The 12,902-nt window shown below is 32.3% G+C and overlaps 1 protein-coding gene across 4 annotated transcripts; it reads left to right on the plus strand.

Moving 5' to 3' along the window:
* Positions 1-6,171: 6,171 nt before the first annotated feature.
* Positions 6,172-12,867, plus strand: LOC100241691 (probable serine/threonine-protein kinase PBL28). 4 transcript variants are annotated; one of them, XM_010652857.3, is made up of 11 exons: positions 6,172-6,644; positions 6,720-6,782; positions 7,914-8,113; positions 8,555-8,690; positions 9,127-9,482; positions 10,461-10,696; positions 10,980-11,106; positions 11,240-11,311; positions 11,395-11,572; positions 12,236-12,368; positions 12,463-12,867. In XM_010652857.3, the coding sequence occupies exons 3-11, from the start codon at positions 8,029-8,031 to the stop codon at positions 12,703-12,705; spliced, it is 1,566 nt and encodes a 521-aa protein (XP_010651159.1). In that variant the 5' UTR covers positions 6,172-6,644; positions 6,720-6,782; positions 7,914-8,028; the 3' UTR covers positions 12,706-12,867. The 4 variants fall into 4 exon arrangements, with proteins under 4 accessions (XP_010651159.1, XP_019076233.1, XP_010651160.1 ...); XM_019220688.2 differs by having other exon boundaries at positions 6,172-6,782; XM_010652858.3 differs by lacking the exon at positions 6,720-6,782.
* The last annotated feature ends 35 nt before the right edge of the window (positions 12,868-12,902 follow it).

Raw genomic sequence — 12,902 nt, forward strand, 5'->3', positions numbered from 1 at the left:
CGAGAGTATATATTTTTTATTTCCTTGATTAATCTAATTTCTTTTAATTGCTAGGCAAAATAATGAGTTTTTGTTGAAAAAACATCATTTTCATCTAATTGGGTCTATATCATTTCTTAAATTGAATATCATTTAATTTCATTATCTTGGACATGGGCGTGAATGTAGACATGTAAATATAGGCAAGGACATGGACATTACGTGGTTGTCATGGTAGGCAAAGTTCCAAGCATTGTGGCGATCATGGTCGTTCTTCAAAATTTTTAACTAAAGAAAGTCGTTAGACCAATAAAAACTCTGATAACACTTGTTAAGTATGTGGAAGCTCTAATATTACTTGTTGAGAAAAATCACAACACTCCAAACCAATAGCAAAAATAAAGTAAAATATATAAGACAAAATATTTACGTTGTTATCATCTCCCTTTCATAGACATAGGTAATCACCCATGTCTATGAAAAGGATATCAAATTTATAAGTGAGAGATATTTGATTAAAAGACTTCAAATATTATTAAAATTGAAAGAATGATTTTTTATTATTATTATTCTTTAAAGAAAACTCCTTTTGGACAATATTACAATTCTTTATTTCCTCAAAATGACATTTATTTCTCATTCCGAGTCATTTGCCTCATTTTCTTCCAATGGATTTTTCCAAATTCTCATCATACTCTCTCCCTTTGAAATTTCAGATGAAGTTCAAACCTAAAACAAAGATAAATGGACAAAGATAAGTCACAACTCTTTCATCCTTCTTTTTTTTTCAAATCTTTCGTTCTTTTTTTTCTTGTTTTATGACTTATTTTTGTAGTCATTTCAAGTTACCATTACCATTGAAAACTTTACCTTCGTCAAGTTTTTTTTTTTAACCAAACTTAACTCTTGTTTAGTTCAAGTGAACATGAAATTAACATTTATTAAATTTGTAATAAATAAAATTTAAACATAATAAATATCTAAAATGAAAACAATAATAAGTTGTTTGAGATATAAGATGGTTAGGAAAAGGAAGAAAAAGTGAAATGAAGAGATAGATGTTCTTTTTTGTGGCAAATAAGGAATATAATGAATGAAATAGGCGGGAAGACAATGTTTTTTTTTTTTGTGGCAAATAAAATAAAAAGGTTAAAAATGTTCAAAGATGATCATTCCTCCACAAAATTAAAAGGAATGAAGGATCGCTTTTATAATTTGAGAGTTATTTTGACCCATGTGTTTAAATAACTCTATTAATAAACTTTAAGAATACAACTTCAAACTCTCCGAGTCTTCCTTTGCCTAAAACTCAATGTATTATTTGTCTATCTCTCATTACTTTTTTCCTACTTTTTTTTCTCTCCTTTTGTAAATCTATCATAAAACCATATATTCATAAAGTCCTATGTGTTAATGCTAAAACAATAGTTTCATAATCTCAATCAAATTTTAAAAAGTAAGTTACTATATTAACTTTTCTAAAAATGAAAAATAAATCATTTGAACCAAGTCTTAACCATTATATCATATCAATAGAAGTGGAATAACAAAGCGAAAACACAAGAAGCAAAAATACTAAAAGACGAGTCTTATAAAACTAAATATTATAGATATGACACAAGGTGCATGCCTATCACACATTAAAATATTTAATCAAACTTTATCAAGATGAGTAAAAAGAAAAATTAACCATTTGATTCTAAATGGGAATGCCCATCTAGATTAAGTGTAACGATATCACTTTTAACATGTTCTTTATTTTCTCCTTTATCTTTGAAATATTAGACATTTTTGTTATGAGTTGCACACAGATAATTTCTTTTCATTAATTTCCTTTTTTGTTTTAATATACATAAATTAATCTTACTAATTCCTTAGTAATTTGCAATATGAACCTTGTTGAGGAATGTTTCATACATTGTGCAACAACACAAATTTTTTTATATCAAAGATATTTCTCAAACTTAATCGTAATTGAAACAAATATTAATACGATACAAGGCTCTACAACACTACAAGGGCTTTTGGAAAAATGACCATTGTATTAAGAAATTTTGTATCTATGATGCTCTACATTCTAGTAGATCTAAAAGAAATTTATTTTGTTTTAAAAATATACGTCAATTTGATACCATGCAAGAAAATCATATTGGATATTTTTGTATCACTTCTATACTTTCTAACCAAAAACATATCTTACAAAAACTTCTTATATGATCCTATAAGTTATATCATACCACTATTACACCTACTAAAAACTTTTATAGGACATGGCCAATTATGTCATTCAAGTTTAGGTCTTTGTGAGGTCCTCGACTTCTTAATTATAATAACTTTTTCCTCTCATTGTTTTGGTAGAAACCTTAAAATATTCTTCACCATTTTTATTCAATTTAAACATTTTCCAATGATTAAAGATCATTGATAATGTTGATGAACCTAATAATTATTTTAATAAAAATGTCATTATCTTGCATATTAAATAATTCGTGATTTTTTATTTTTTAACTCAATTTATTTATTTGTGATCATCTCAAGCAATCTTCGTATTTCTTTTGTCTATTCTAGTGAGATTGAAGTAATCCTATATCAAAAGAAGATAAAAAAGAGAGTTTCCTTATCCTATAAAAGAAAGTCCATCTCCTATACCATTCATCCCCAGAAAGGCTTTTATTATTTTGTAAGTTTTTATATTATTTTATCTTAATAGAGATAAAATGTTGTAATTTTATTTTCATATGGTGGATATTTTTCGCTTATTCCCCCTCCAACCTTATATTAATCAATAGTTGAGTAATAAATTTAAGTAGTAAATTTAATTTGAACATTCAATAATTGAGACAGCTAAAGTGTGAAATTTATTCATTTTATAAATTTAAATTAGCCTTATATTAATCATATGACATTTTTTGAAAATTTAAGCATACACAATATCTCATGGAGATAAAAGTATATTGTTTATATAGAGAAGTTAAATTATCATTTAATAATACAATTTCACGTGTTATAGTTTAAACTATAAAAAAAGTATTATCATAATTTCTTATATAAAAATGTATTGACTATTTTCCAATCATTATTTATCTCAAAAGTGGGTATAAATATTTAAAATTTTTCTCAACAATTACCTTCCAATAAATAAATAATTGATATCATATGCTATGATTCAGTAATTTGACTTAACTTCAAAATTTTAATTATAAAAATGAAATTAATTAAATAGGCTTTTTATTTAAAAAAAGTTCCATTTTAATTTAAAAAATGATTTGATATGCTTCTTTTAAATTTGCCATTTTTATTACTATGCTTTTTATCTTAATTACCATAATTTAATTAAACTAATAAATGATTTATAATTAAATATAATTTAACTATACATTAAAAATATCTCATAAATAGTTAATAATAATGAAAAACTAGTGACTTATTCAAGTTGATAACAACAATTTTTTTCTTTTATCGAAAATCATTTAATGTGTCTTAACCTTTATAATATTTAACATAACAAGTGAAGCACACTTACTTATTAATTACATTTATGAATTAAAAATTTGGGATATTTCGTTGAAATATTGAATGTAGGTGGTCGATACGAAATTGATCACCAAAGAAGTTTCGGCAAATGTGAGCTGCATGCGGGCCTTGCGCTAAGAAATCATCAATTTTTTTAAAATTGCCATTTTTTTTTAAATTCATGTTTTTTTTTCTGATTTATCCTCTATTTTAAATTTATATCAACTTTTTATTCAATATTATCCTTTTTATTTATAATTATTTTTCATATTTATCATATTTAAAAAATTTACGACTACTTCACTTTTAATTTTTTTTTTATATTTATCCTTTTAATTTTATATAATTTTAAATGTTTTTATTTTAAAATATGAAAAATACAAATTTATTAAAAAATTGTTACAATATTTAAAAAAATCACGAATTTCTAATATTTTATAAATTAAAATTAATTTAACAAGATAAATTATTAATATAATTTTTAATAATTTTAATTATTTAAATACATTAATGTTAATAGTAAAAAGTTTGTCACCATAGATTTGTAATAAAATTTTAGAAATTAAATCTTAAATAAAATATTTTATATAAATTGATTTAATTTTTTTATTTAAAACATAATAAAGCATGTTTTAATAAAAATAGTTTAAAATTTTTAAAACAAATGAATATAAATATATTAAAATAATTTAAACTATTTTTTCTAAAATAAATTTGATGAATATTATCTTTCATCTTACTTATATTAATTATACTTACAAAATAACTTTAATTGATGTATTATTGCTTATTTTATCATTATTTATTTTTTAAGTTTTTTTAAATATTTTTTTTGAATTTTAAATAATTTCTTTCATATCCATATTTTTATCAAAATATCCATTGATATATTTGTAAAATCCAAATATGTTTATTAGTATTTTCATCATTGAGTATATTTAAAATTCGTGCAAATTGATACAAAAATTAACTTAAAATAATGAGAATTATAAATGAAAGTGTTTTTAAGCATGAATTTTTTTTAATACTTGAATAATAAAATAATTTTTTAAAATATTAAAACGGTTAAAAATAACCGTGACTCACAAAAATAGTTTGTTTGTTTTTTTTAACATTTAAATAATAAAATAAAATTTTCAAATATTAAAAATGTTAAAAATCATGGTGACTTTTCAAGGTGATGGTATGTAAGTCTAGCAACTATTACACAAACAAACGATGTATTAAAGGCTCGTGATGAATCATAGGAATACTTTTTAAGAGTCAAAAGATTTACAAATTAAGTACAATAGCTTAAAGTAGTTGATCTTTATAGCAACTAACCATTGGAAACAATTTCTCATCCGTCAACTGTCATTTAATGAGAGTTGCAGATGACTGTTGATGCTAAGAGTATGACCGGTCGCCCAATAAGTAGATTGTGCTAAATAGCACAAATTTTGGGTTTAGGTGAGACCGGTTGGCAGCCCAAGTTCATGAGTTAGAAATTTATGCTCCAATGCTTTCTCCTTACTTGGTCTTTTTAAGGCTACGTTTGGATTTGCGAAAATTTGAGGGAAAGAAAATAGGGAGGAAGAGCGGAAGAAAGGAGAAAGCAAAGAAATATGTTGAACATTATAGACTGGTTAGAATGTGAGAATAATTAGTGAAATAGAAAAAAAGAAAAGGAAAATGAAGGGTGTTTTTCGATATGAACCTGTGGAGGGGATGCATGTCTGGAGGTGTAATGGCGGAGCGGAGGATGCATGTGAAGTCTACTGCAATTTTCCATCACCCGCTGTTCATTGACTTTGACACCCCATCTCATGTGACCATCGTTTCTTCCTGCGTCACTGCTGACTCATGACTCATGACCCATGACTCATAAGTGGTCCCTCTCTCATTGCCCTGTTTGTAATTTGTATACCCACCCCTCTGCACCAAACTCCCCTCCAAACCCCTCTCTTGATTTTGACGTTTCCTCTGTGCTCACCCTACTTTCACACTTTAGCCCCCTATCATTTTTACCCCTCCCTCCTCTTTAGTCTACCTCCATCTTTCTATGTCCCCCTCTGCTTGCTATGTCCCCTCTGTTTGCCTTCTCCATTTTTTTTCCTTTTTCTTTTGACTATTATGATGGTAGTTTCTTATGAATGTCAGTGTGTGTTCCCATACCCCAAGAGTTCAGAGCTCAGCCTTATATGAAGTTGAGATGAAACGAAAACTCTCTCCCAGTTTCACAAGAATGAGGCAAAGCCCATTTAAATACTTGTGAGTTTTTGTTTCAGGAGTTATAGGAGGGGATTGGTTAATGCATGGAATCGTACCAACTTTTCTAGTTTTGATTGCTTCCATGCCTCATTCATTGCAACTCTGGTATTTAAGAGTGAGCGAGGTTTTTCAGATGACACATAATAATTGAAAGAGACCCAGGGATGCACAAATATACTTGTTAATTGATTGAAGGAGAATAACTCTGATATGAGGCCGGTGCTTCAGTGATTCTGGTTGATTGGCTTTCAGGCATTTCAGAGATTCATATTCTTTTGTCCTAATGGATTCCATGGAGGGGCAACAGCTAGACCTGCCTTGATCCTAGCTGAACCCGACGGGTGTTTGTTTGTTTCAATTTTCAAAGGCTAAAAGAAAAGAAAGAAAAAAAAAATATCATCAAATCCATAATTTTGATATTGTGTGTAATTTCTTTTGCAGTACCTGGAATGTTCATGTATTCCAAGAAGTGATTTAGAAAAAATAACATTTCCCATCTTATAGTACATTGATTGCCCACCTTAAGTCGTTGGTTGGGCAACCAACCTCTTTACACCACCACATTTCCTCCTCTACCCATGCTTTAACCCAAAAATTTTCAGATTGAGAATAGTTGATGCAGGGGCAGAAAAGTCAGTTTGGACCCCAATCCATTGTCCCAGATGGAATGAGTAGTGAAGAAGCAAGAAAATGAAGTGGCAATCCATTGCCCCAGATGGAATGGCAAGTGAAGAAGCAAGAAAATAAAGTGGTGTAACAGGGAACAACTGTTGTTTTGCCTCATTGGAAACATCTGGTCCTACATGTAAGATATGAGCACATTAAATATGTGCTTGTCTTTGCTGCGTTTATTGGGGAGTCTTTGTTTCGTCAATGCCAACCCACAAAAAGAAGGCCTTCTGGTATGTTGAAAAAAGCAGTTTTGTTGTTCTTATTTCTCTTCCTTTGATGGTTCTCTTCGGCGTCGTGATTTGCAGGCATGGGCAGGCTTTAATGGCTACGCACCTCTCTCTCTATGCTTTTGTCTGTGTGCTGTTGGGGTAGGGTTTTGCTGTTGTCTTTGTCTATTTCTTATGTCAATGGTGACTCTTTCTTAGAAAATTTCTTTTCTGTTTTCTGGAGAATGGTTCCACAATACATGATAAGTCATTGTAATCAAATGCCTTATTTTTAGTTACCTCTTGCTCTCCCATGGAAAATCATTTTCTTGGGTTTGAAGTTCTTTAGTTTTGCTGGAAAATCAGAAGGTTCGTGGGCTTATATTTTTTCTTCCCATTCAGGGGTCATAAGATTTTATTTTTTCCAGTTACATTGTTGTTAATGCGACGTTAGTAAGAGAACCCTGAAATCTTTTGAGAGTTGCCTGGAAATGATTTTTGAAGACCGGGTCTCAGACTTCTTTGGAATATGGTCAACACCCTCTGTTTTTCTAGAGGATTTACAAGTTTTCCTTGAGTGTGATTTTCAATGTGCGAGGAAAAAGAAAATTTTTGGTTGTGATTGACTCATTGTAAAGAGATCATATAGCAAGAATATTTCCTTTTTTTTGGGTGGGATTTTTTTGTTCTTCTAGTTGGGGTTCTGAATTTTCAACAATTCTAAGAACCCAGAAATCATTAGGGTTTTCCGGTCATTCCTGTGGATGTTCTGGCAAGGTTTTTCCCCTTCTTTTTTGTTTGTTTCTTTCTCAGATAGCTTTGATAGCTGTCATTGCAGGTTTAGCCTTTTGAGATCCTCTTGGGAATCTTTTGGGATTTGGGATTTGGTTTTCATGAAATTTGTGGGGTTAAAACCATTGAATAATACCAGGGTTATTTCTGTCCATTTCAGTAAAAATAAAAGTTGTTATGCTCAGCTTTTTCCATGTCTGATTCATTTTTTTTTGTTCTTATTTCCTTGCTAAGCTGGAAGTCTGTCCGAGAGAACCCAGAATTATGTTACAATTAGATTTTGAAATATTTACAAGTTTGAGTGACTTAAATAACTGATTGAAAAGAGACACAGAGAAATCATTTGGTTCTTGTTGCATGATTGTTAAAACTGTGGTCATCCACAAAACATTTTCTAGTTTGCATAAGCCTTTAGAAATAAATTTGTGTTTGCCTGATTTAATTGGTAAAAGAATCCTGTTCTTGATGACTTTGTTCTTTTTGTCTGTTCAAACTATTCAGGGGTTATGTAAGTGCAGATAGAGATTGGGTCCGAGTTTAATGCCATCTCTTTAGGCTGAAAATGTTGGAAATTAATTGGTTGTCGGGGGCTTCAAATGAGTGATGCTTGCCGACAATGCGCTTGTACTGGTGGCAACAGCTGCCGCTGCTTATACTGATTCAACTTCTAGAACCCAATAGGCTGAGCCACAAACTGTATGGTATGCTTTCATTTCATCCGTTTTTTTTAGTAATTTTTGCATCTTTATTGAGGTGATACCAACCATTGCAAAAAATTCCTCTTGTTTCTATGCTCAATTTAATCTTAGAAAGCATTGTTTGTACAATTGGCAGCATTGAAGGAAATGATTTGTATCCTTTTAAAGCTTTGGTTTGCATATTTGTATCCTCAAAGCTCTTGCTCCATTTCTCTTTGATTCAGTTGGCTGACATTGTCATTTGAATTGTTTTTGTCTGCTACCTGTGAGGCTCCTTACAAAGCCACAAACTTGGGCCTGATGAGTTTGATCAGTGGGTTGAAAGAGTGGTGGAATCAAATGAGTTCCCACTGAAAATGTCCCTTTTTTCTTTTAAAGCAATAGTTGACCACTTCTCACTTATGTATAAGGGATACTGATTTCTCACTTATTCTGTTCCTGTAGCTGAAGCTTTACTTACTTGCAAGAGCACAGTTGGTAGTCCTCGGCAATTCAGTGGTAGGGCCGGGAGATACCCTTGCCTGAGACAATGGGTATTTGTCGATTATCATAAGCTGAAAGACCAAGGTGTTGTTTCTTTGTAAGCTCTCTCTCTCTCTCTCTCTCTCTCTCTCTCTCTCTCTCTCTCTCTCTCCCTCTCTATGTGGATAGGTGGGTGGGTACTTGACCCGGCTAACTCAAATTCTGATAACAAGTACACTCACTGTTTGCCTTATTTGCCTTGGTGGAGACTTAGTGTCAGTGTTGGACATATAGACCTGTGTATGTACTGTAGTATTTCAGGTTTCTGGACATTGCTATAATGTGTCCATTTTGGATGTGGTAGTTCTGTTTGGATCCTTGCTATAGAGCCTTTTATGAAGTAAATATGATAGGATATAAGGTTCTCCGATTTGAACACTGGAGAACTTGGTTAAGTATTATATAACGATGATAATGGATTGTTTCTTCTTTTCACCTCCCTTTAATCTTCAACTTAAACCTTCTTAACATCTGCAAGTTACTTCATACTGCAGGTTCCCAAAAGCCCATCCTCCGTCTCCACAGATTAGATCAATCAACTTATCACCTTTTGCTCCAAAGTTGTATCTCTCACACAAATCAATTCAATCACAAGCAAAGCTGCATAAAACAAGAAATTTGAGGATAACAGCAGCAGTTGATGGGGATAGTGGTGTTCCTACACTTACGACTTTGCCACCAACTAATGTTAATAAACCAAGCAAGCAGAGACTAGCTGCCATTGTTGGGGGTATTGGTGCAGCCCTGCTTGTGGTGATAATTGTAGTACTTGTCTACATCTGCTTGATGCGTGTTAAAAGATTTATAAGGCGAACATCTGAGACAGCATCTTCTGTACCATCTCCTCCTGGTGAGTCAAGCTTGTGACTGTTTTGACACTCTCCAATTAGTAAGCCAGAGGAGCATGACTTACAATAAAATTTTATGTTTTACCTTGAAGACTGTCTAAAAACTGGAAAATTTGGAAATCAGGCATGATCCAGATTGCAGAATCATGTTATAAGACGTAAATTTAAGAGGACAAGTTGAACAAGTTTCACAAAATTCCTTTGTTTAATGTTTTTTTTTCCTTTTTCTCTTTTCTGCCTTTTTGAGAAAGATGCTAACAAAGTTGAAGGTTCCTACCTTGGCATAATTTCTCCATATGGTTCTCAGTCTGCTGGCTCTATTTTAATTTTACCATTACCCAAATAATCCCTCAGTACAGAGAACCTGTGTGCATGGACAGAGATGATTCGGTTACCAATATTTTAGATAGTTAAAAATTCTAATGATTGCTGGAAGTTCTGAGCAACCCAAGTAGAAAATAGCCCTCTGAAAGTTGAGAGTTAAATTAGTTTGGACAGGCATCTGACTACAACTATGGTATGTGGAATTCTTGAATTTACATCCTTGGACTTACATATTCAATGAGCACATTATTCCTCGTACATGAGACCACTAAATAATAAATTCATCCTCACCAGAGATCTATAGTGGTAAAAGATGAGGATGTTCATATATTTTTGAACAATCTCACTTTACCCAATCATTTTTTCTTTCTGGCCATGTAAAATCTTTTGAAAAATGCAATTAGAATCTTTTATTTATAGTTAAAGATCATTTGGTATTGGTCTTTTAGGCATCCAGAATTTCTAAAGTTGGCCATACTAATGACATTCTATGCTCTAATATAATTGTCCACATGTCCAGATTTGGTGCTTTAAAACCCATTGCTCTGTTTTGTGGCTTAGCTGTAAGGTGCAGGATGCTCCTATGTCAAACTAATGGTTATGTTTTGGCTACTAAATATGTTTGATTAAATAGCATTATGTTTCTTTTCGTTTAGTTGAGTGGGATGGAAGGAACACTTCTCTACAGGCCAGTGCTCTCTCTCCATATGGTACAACGCATTTAAGACAATTAACAATCATGGAGCTGGAGCATGCTACTTGCAATTTCAGTCAAAATAATATTATAGGTGAAGGTGGATTTGGTTTAGTTTATAAAGGATTGCTTCTAGATGGATCTATTGTGGCTATCAAAAGACGCTTGCATACCCCAACTCAATTTTTTGCTCATGAGGTAAATTGAAATTCTGAAGAGGAAAGGTTTTCTTTCTTGTTTTCAAGTTTGATCCATCAATTTATTTATTGTTTAAATTTTCCCATGGGAGCACTCGCACCATATTACAAATGCTAGTGTTACTATAGTGATGTTCAAGATTTTAGTGAATTTAATGTGGCCATTTAAGCAGAGTTCTGCTAGAATTTCCTCCCTTCTAGATATTGAGTTTCTTATAGTTTCAAAAAATCTTTGTTTCATGGCAGAACTCATGAGTATGCTGATTAGTCTCAATGCAAATTAGGTAAAACGCATAGCTCGTGTCCAGCACAAGCATCTTGTGAAGCTAATTGGTTATTGTGAAGAAAACCATCAACAGCTACTTGTAAATGACTATCTCCAGAATGGGAATGTTGGGAATCACCTGTATGGTAATCTCTCTCTCTCTATATATATATTTATATATATGTATGTATGTATGTATAATTTATGTGACTGCCCATGTACACTAATGTGAATAAATATCACCATGTCTATCCATATAAACTCACAGTTTTGCTTCAGATAGTGAAGGTTTACCGATGGGAAGGCTAGAAATATGGCAAAGGTTATCAATTGCACTTGGTGCAGCCAAAGGTATATGTGCTGTTTTGCATTCTTTTGTGCTCTTACCCCAGTACATGAGGCGGATATGATTTTTATGTTGTATTTTGGCTCAGGGCTTGAGCATCTTCACAGTTTGGTGCCTTCTTTCCTACACATGCACTTCAGAACAAGCAATGTACTTGTGGATGAAAACTTTACTGCTAAGGTTTCTGATTTTGGGCTTTCTAGATTGCTGGCTGAGGGTGCTCGAGCTGGATCCTCTTCTGCGATCGACTGCTTTCTTGACCCAGAGTATGTGCTCTCTCTTTGAACCTAATTAGCTTGGTCGCTTGATACACTGAAGAGATTATCCTTTAGTGCCTTCGTCTGGGTCATTCTATTGGAAAGTTAAATGGTTACTCTAATGATCTTTTCTGAATAGATGTTTGCTACGCATGACAGGAAATAAGTAGATGGAAAAATCTTGTAAGGCCTGAATACGTATGAGCTCCCTTTTTGACAAATATTAGATATGGGCAATGGGAAAGTCCAGCAGTTGTGTTGGATGAAGAACACAATGTCAGGATCCTGAGAACATCTTCTGTAATGAAACATAGGAAATCTGCAGTTATTTTTAACAAACACCCATTGCTTGATTCCAGGATCTACATTTCCTACTACCATTCACAGTGTCAATCAAACATATGGTTGAAGTCTATGATATAACCATCAATCATACTAGTCTTTATCCGCCTGCCCTCTTATAATATGACCACCTTTTGGTCAAGCTTGATAAATAGCAAAGACAACCTGCACCCGAGCACTTCATTGAGTTATTCACATCTGTTCTTCCAATGACAGTTGCTTTATCTATGGCACATTTCCAGATTATGAATATGAAAAATGTTAAAAAAAATTTCCATGTATGAATAAAGAACTTTTCTGCTGATATCTGATGTCAACCTTCTTCTTAAGGTTGAGATCATCAAAGGATTTTTCAGAGACAAGTGATGTGTACAGTTATGGGGTCTTCTTACTGGAGTTGATCAGCGGACGTGAAGCACATGGCAGGGATGAGCCAAACTCGCAACAAAATCTAGTACTGCATGTATGTAGATTCTATTGCCTTTAATTAATGGTTAGTCTCTCTTAAATCCCCTTACGTGTTTGTAAGCAGTTTTGTTCCCCTTAAATTTTTGAAGGCTAGATGCATCAATGATCTCAACAATTTCGTGGATAAGACATTAGGAGATCACACAATGGATGCAGTGAAAGAGATGATGGAGTTGGCTCTGGCATGTGTAGACATTAGTGTGAGAAGACCTACAATGAAGAAGGTGGTTGAAGAGCTAGAAAGGATTCAACACAGGGAAATTGGTCATCTGCAGGCCCAGTTGGGTGAGGAAATTGGTGTTGTAACACTAGGGAGTGAGCTCTTTAAATGAGCCCCCCGCCTCATTGGCTCATTGGCTCATTGCATTATTGTAATAATTCTTTTATTAAATTAATTGATTGTAATTATTGAACATCACCTTAATCATAAGATAAATTTCTTAATCAGTAAATAAATCAAAAGAAACCTTCCTGGGAAGTGAAGTTGTATTTGGTTAAAGGGGTTGTATATTGTTACTATTGTATAGCT

The sequence above is a fragment of the Vitis vinifera genome, chromosome 6, assembly GCF_030704535.1.
Source record: "Vitis vinifera cultivar Pinot Noir 40024 chromosome 6, ASM3070453v1".
Taxonomy (NCBI): domain Eukaryota; kingdom Viridiplantae; phylum Streptophyta; class Magnoliopsida; order Vitales; family Vitaceae; genus Vitis; species Vitis vinifera.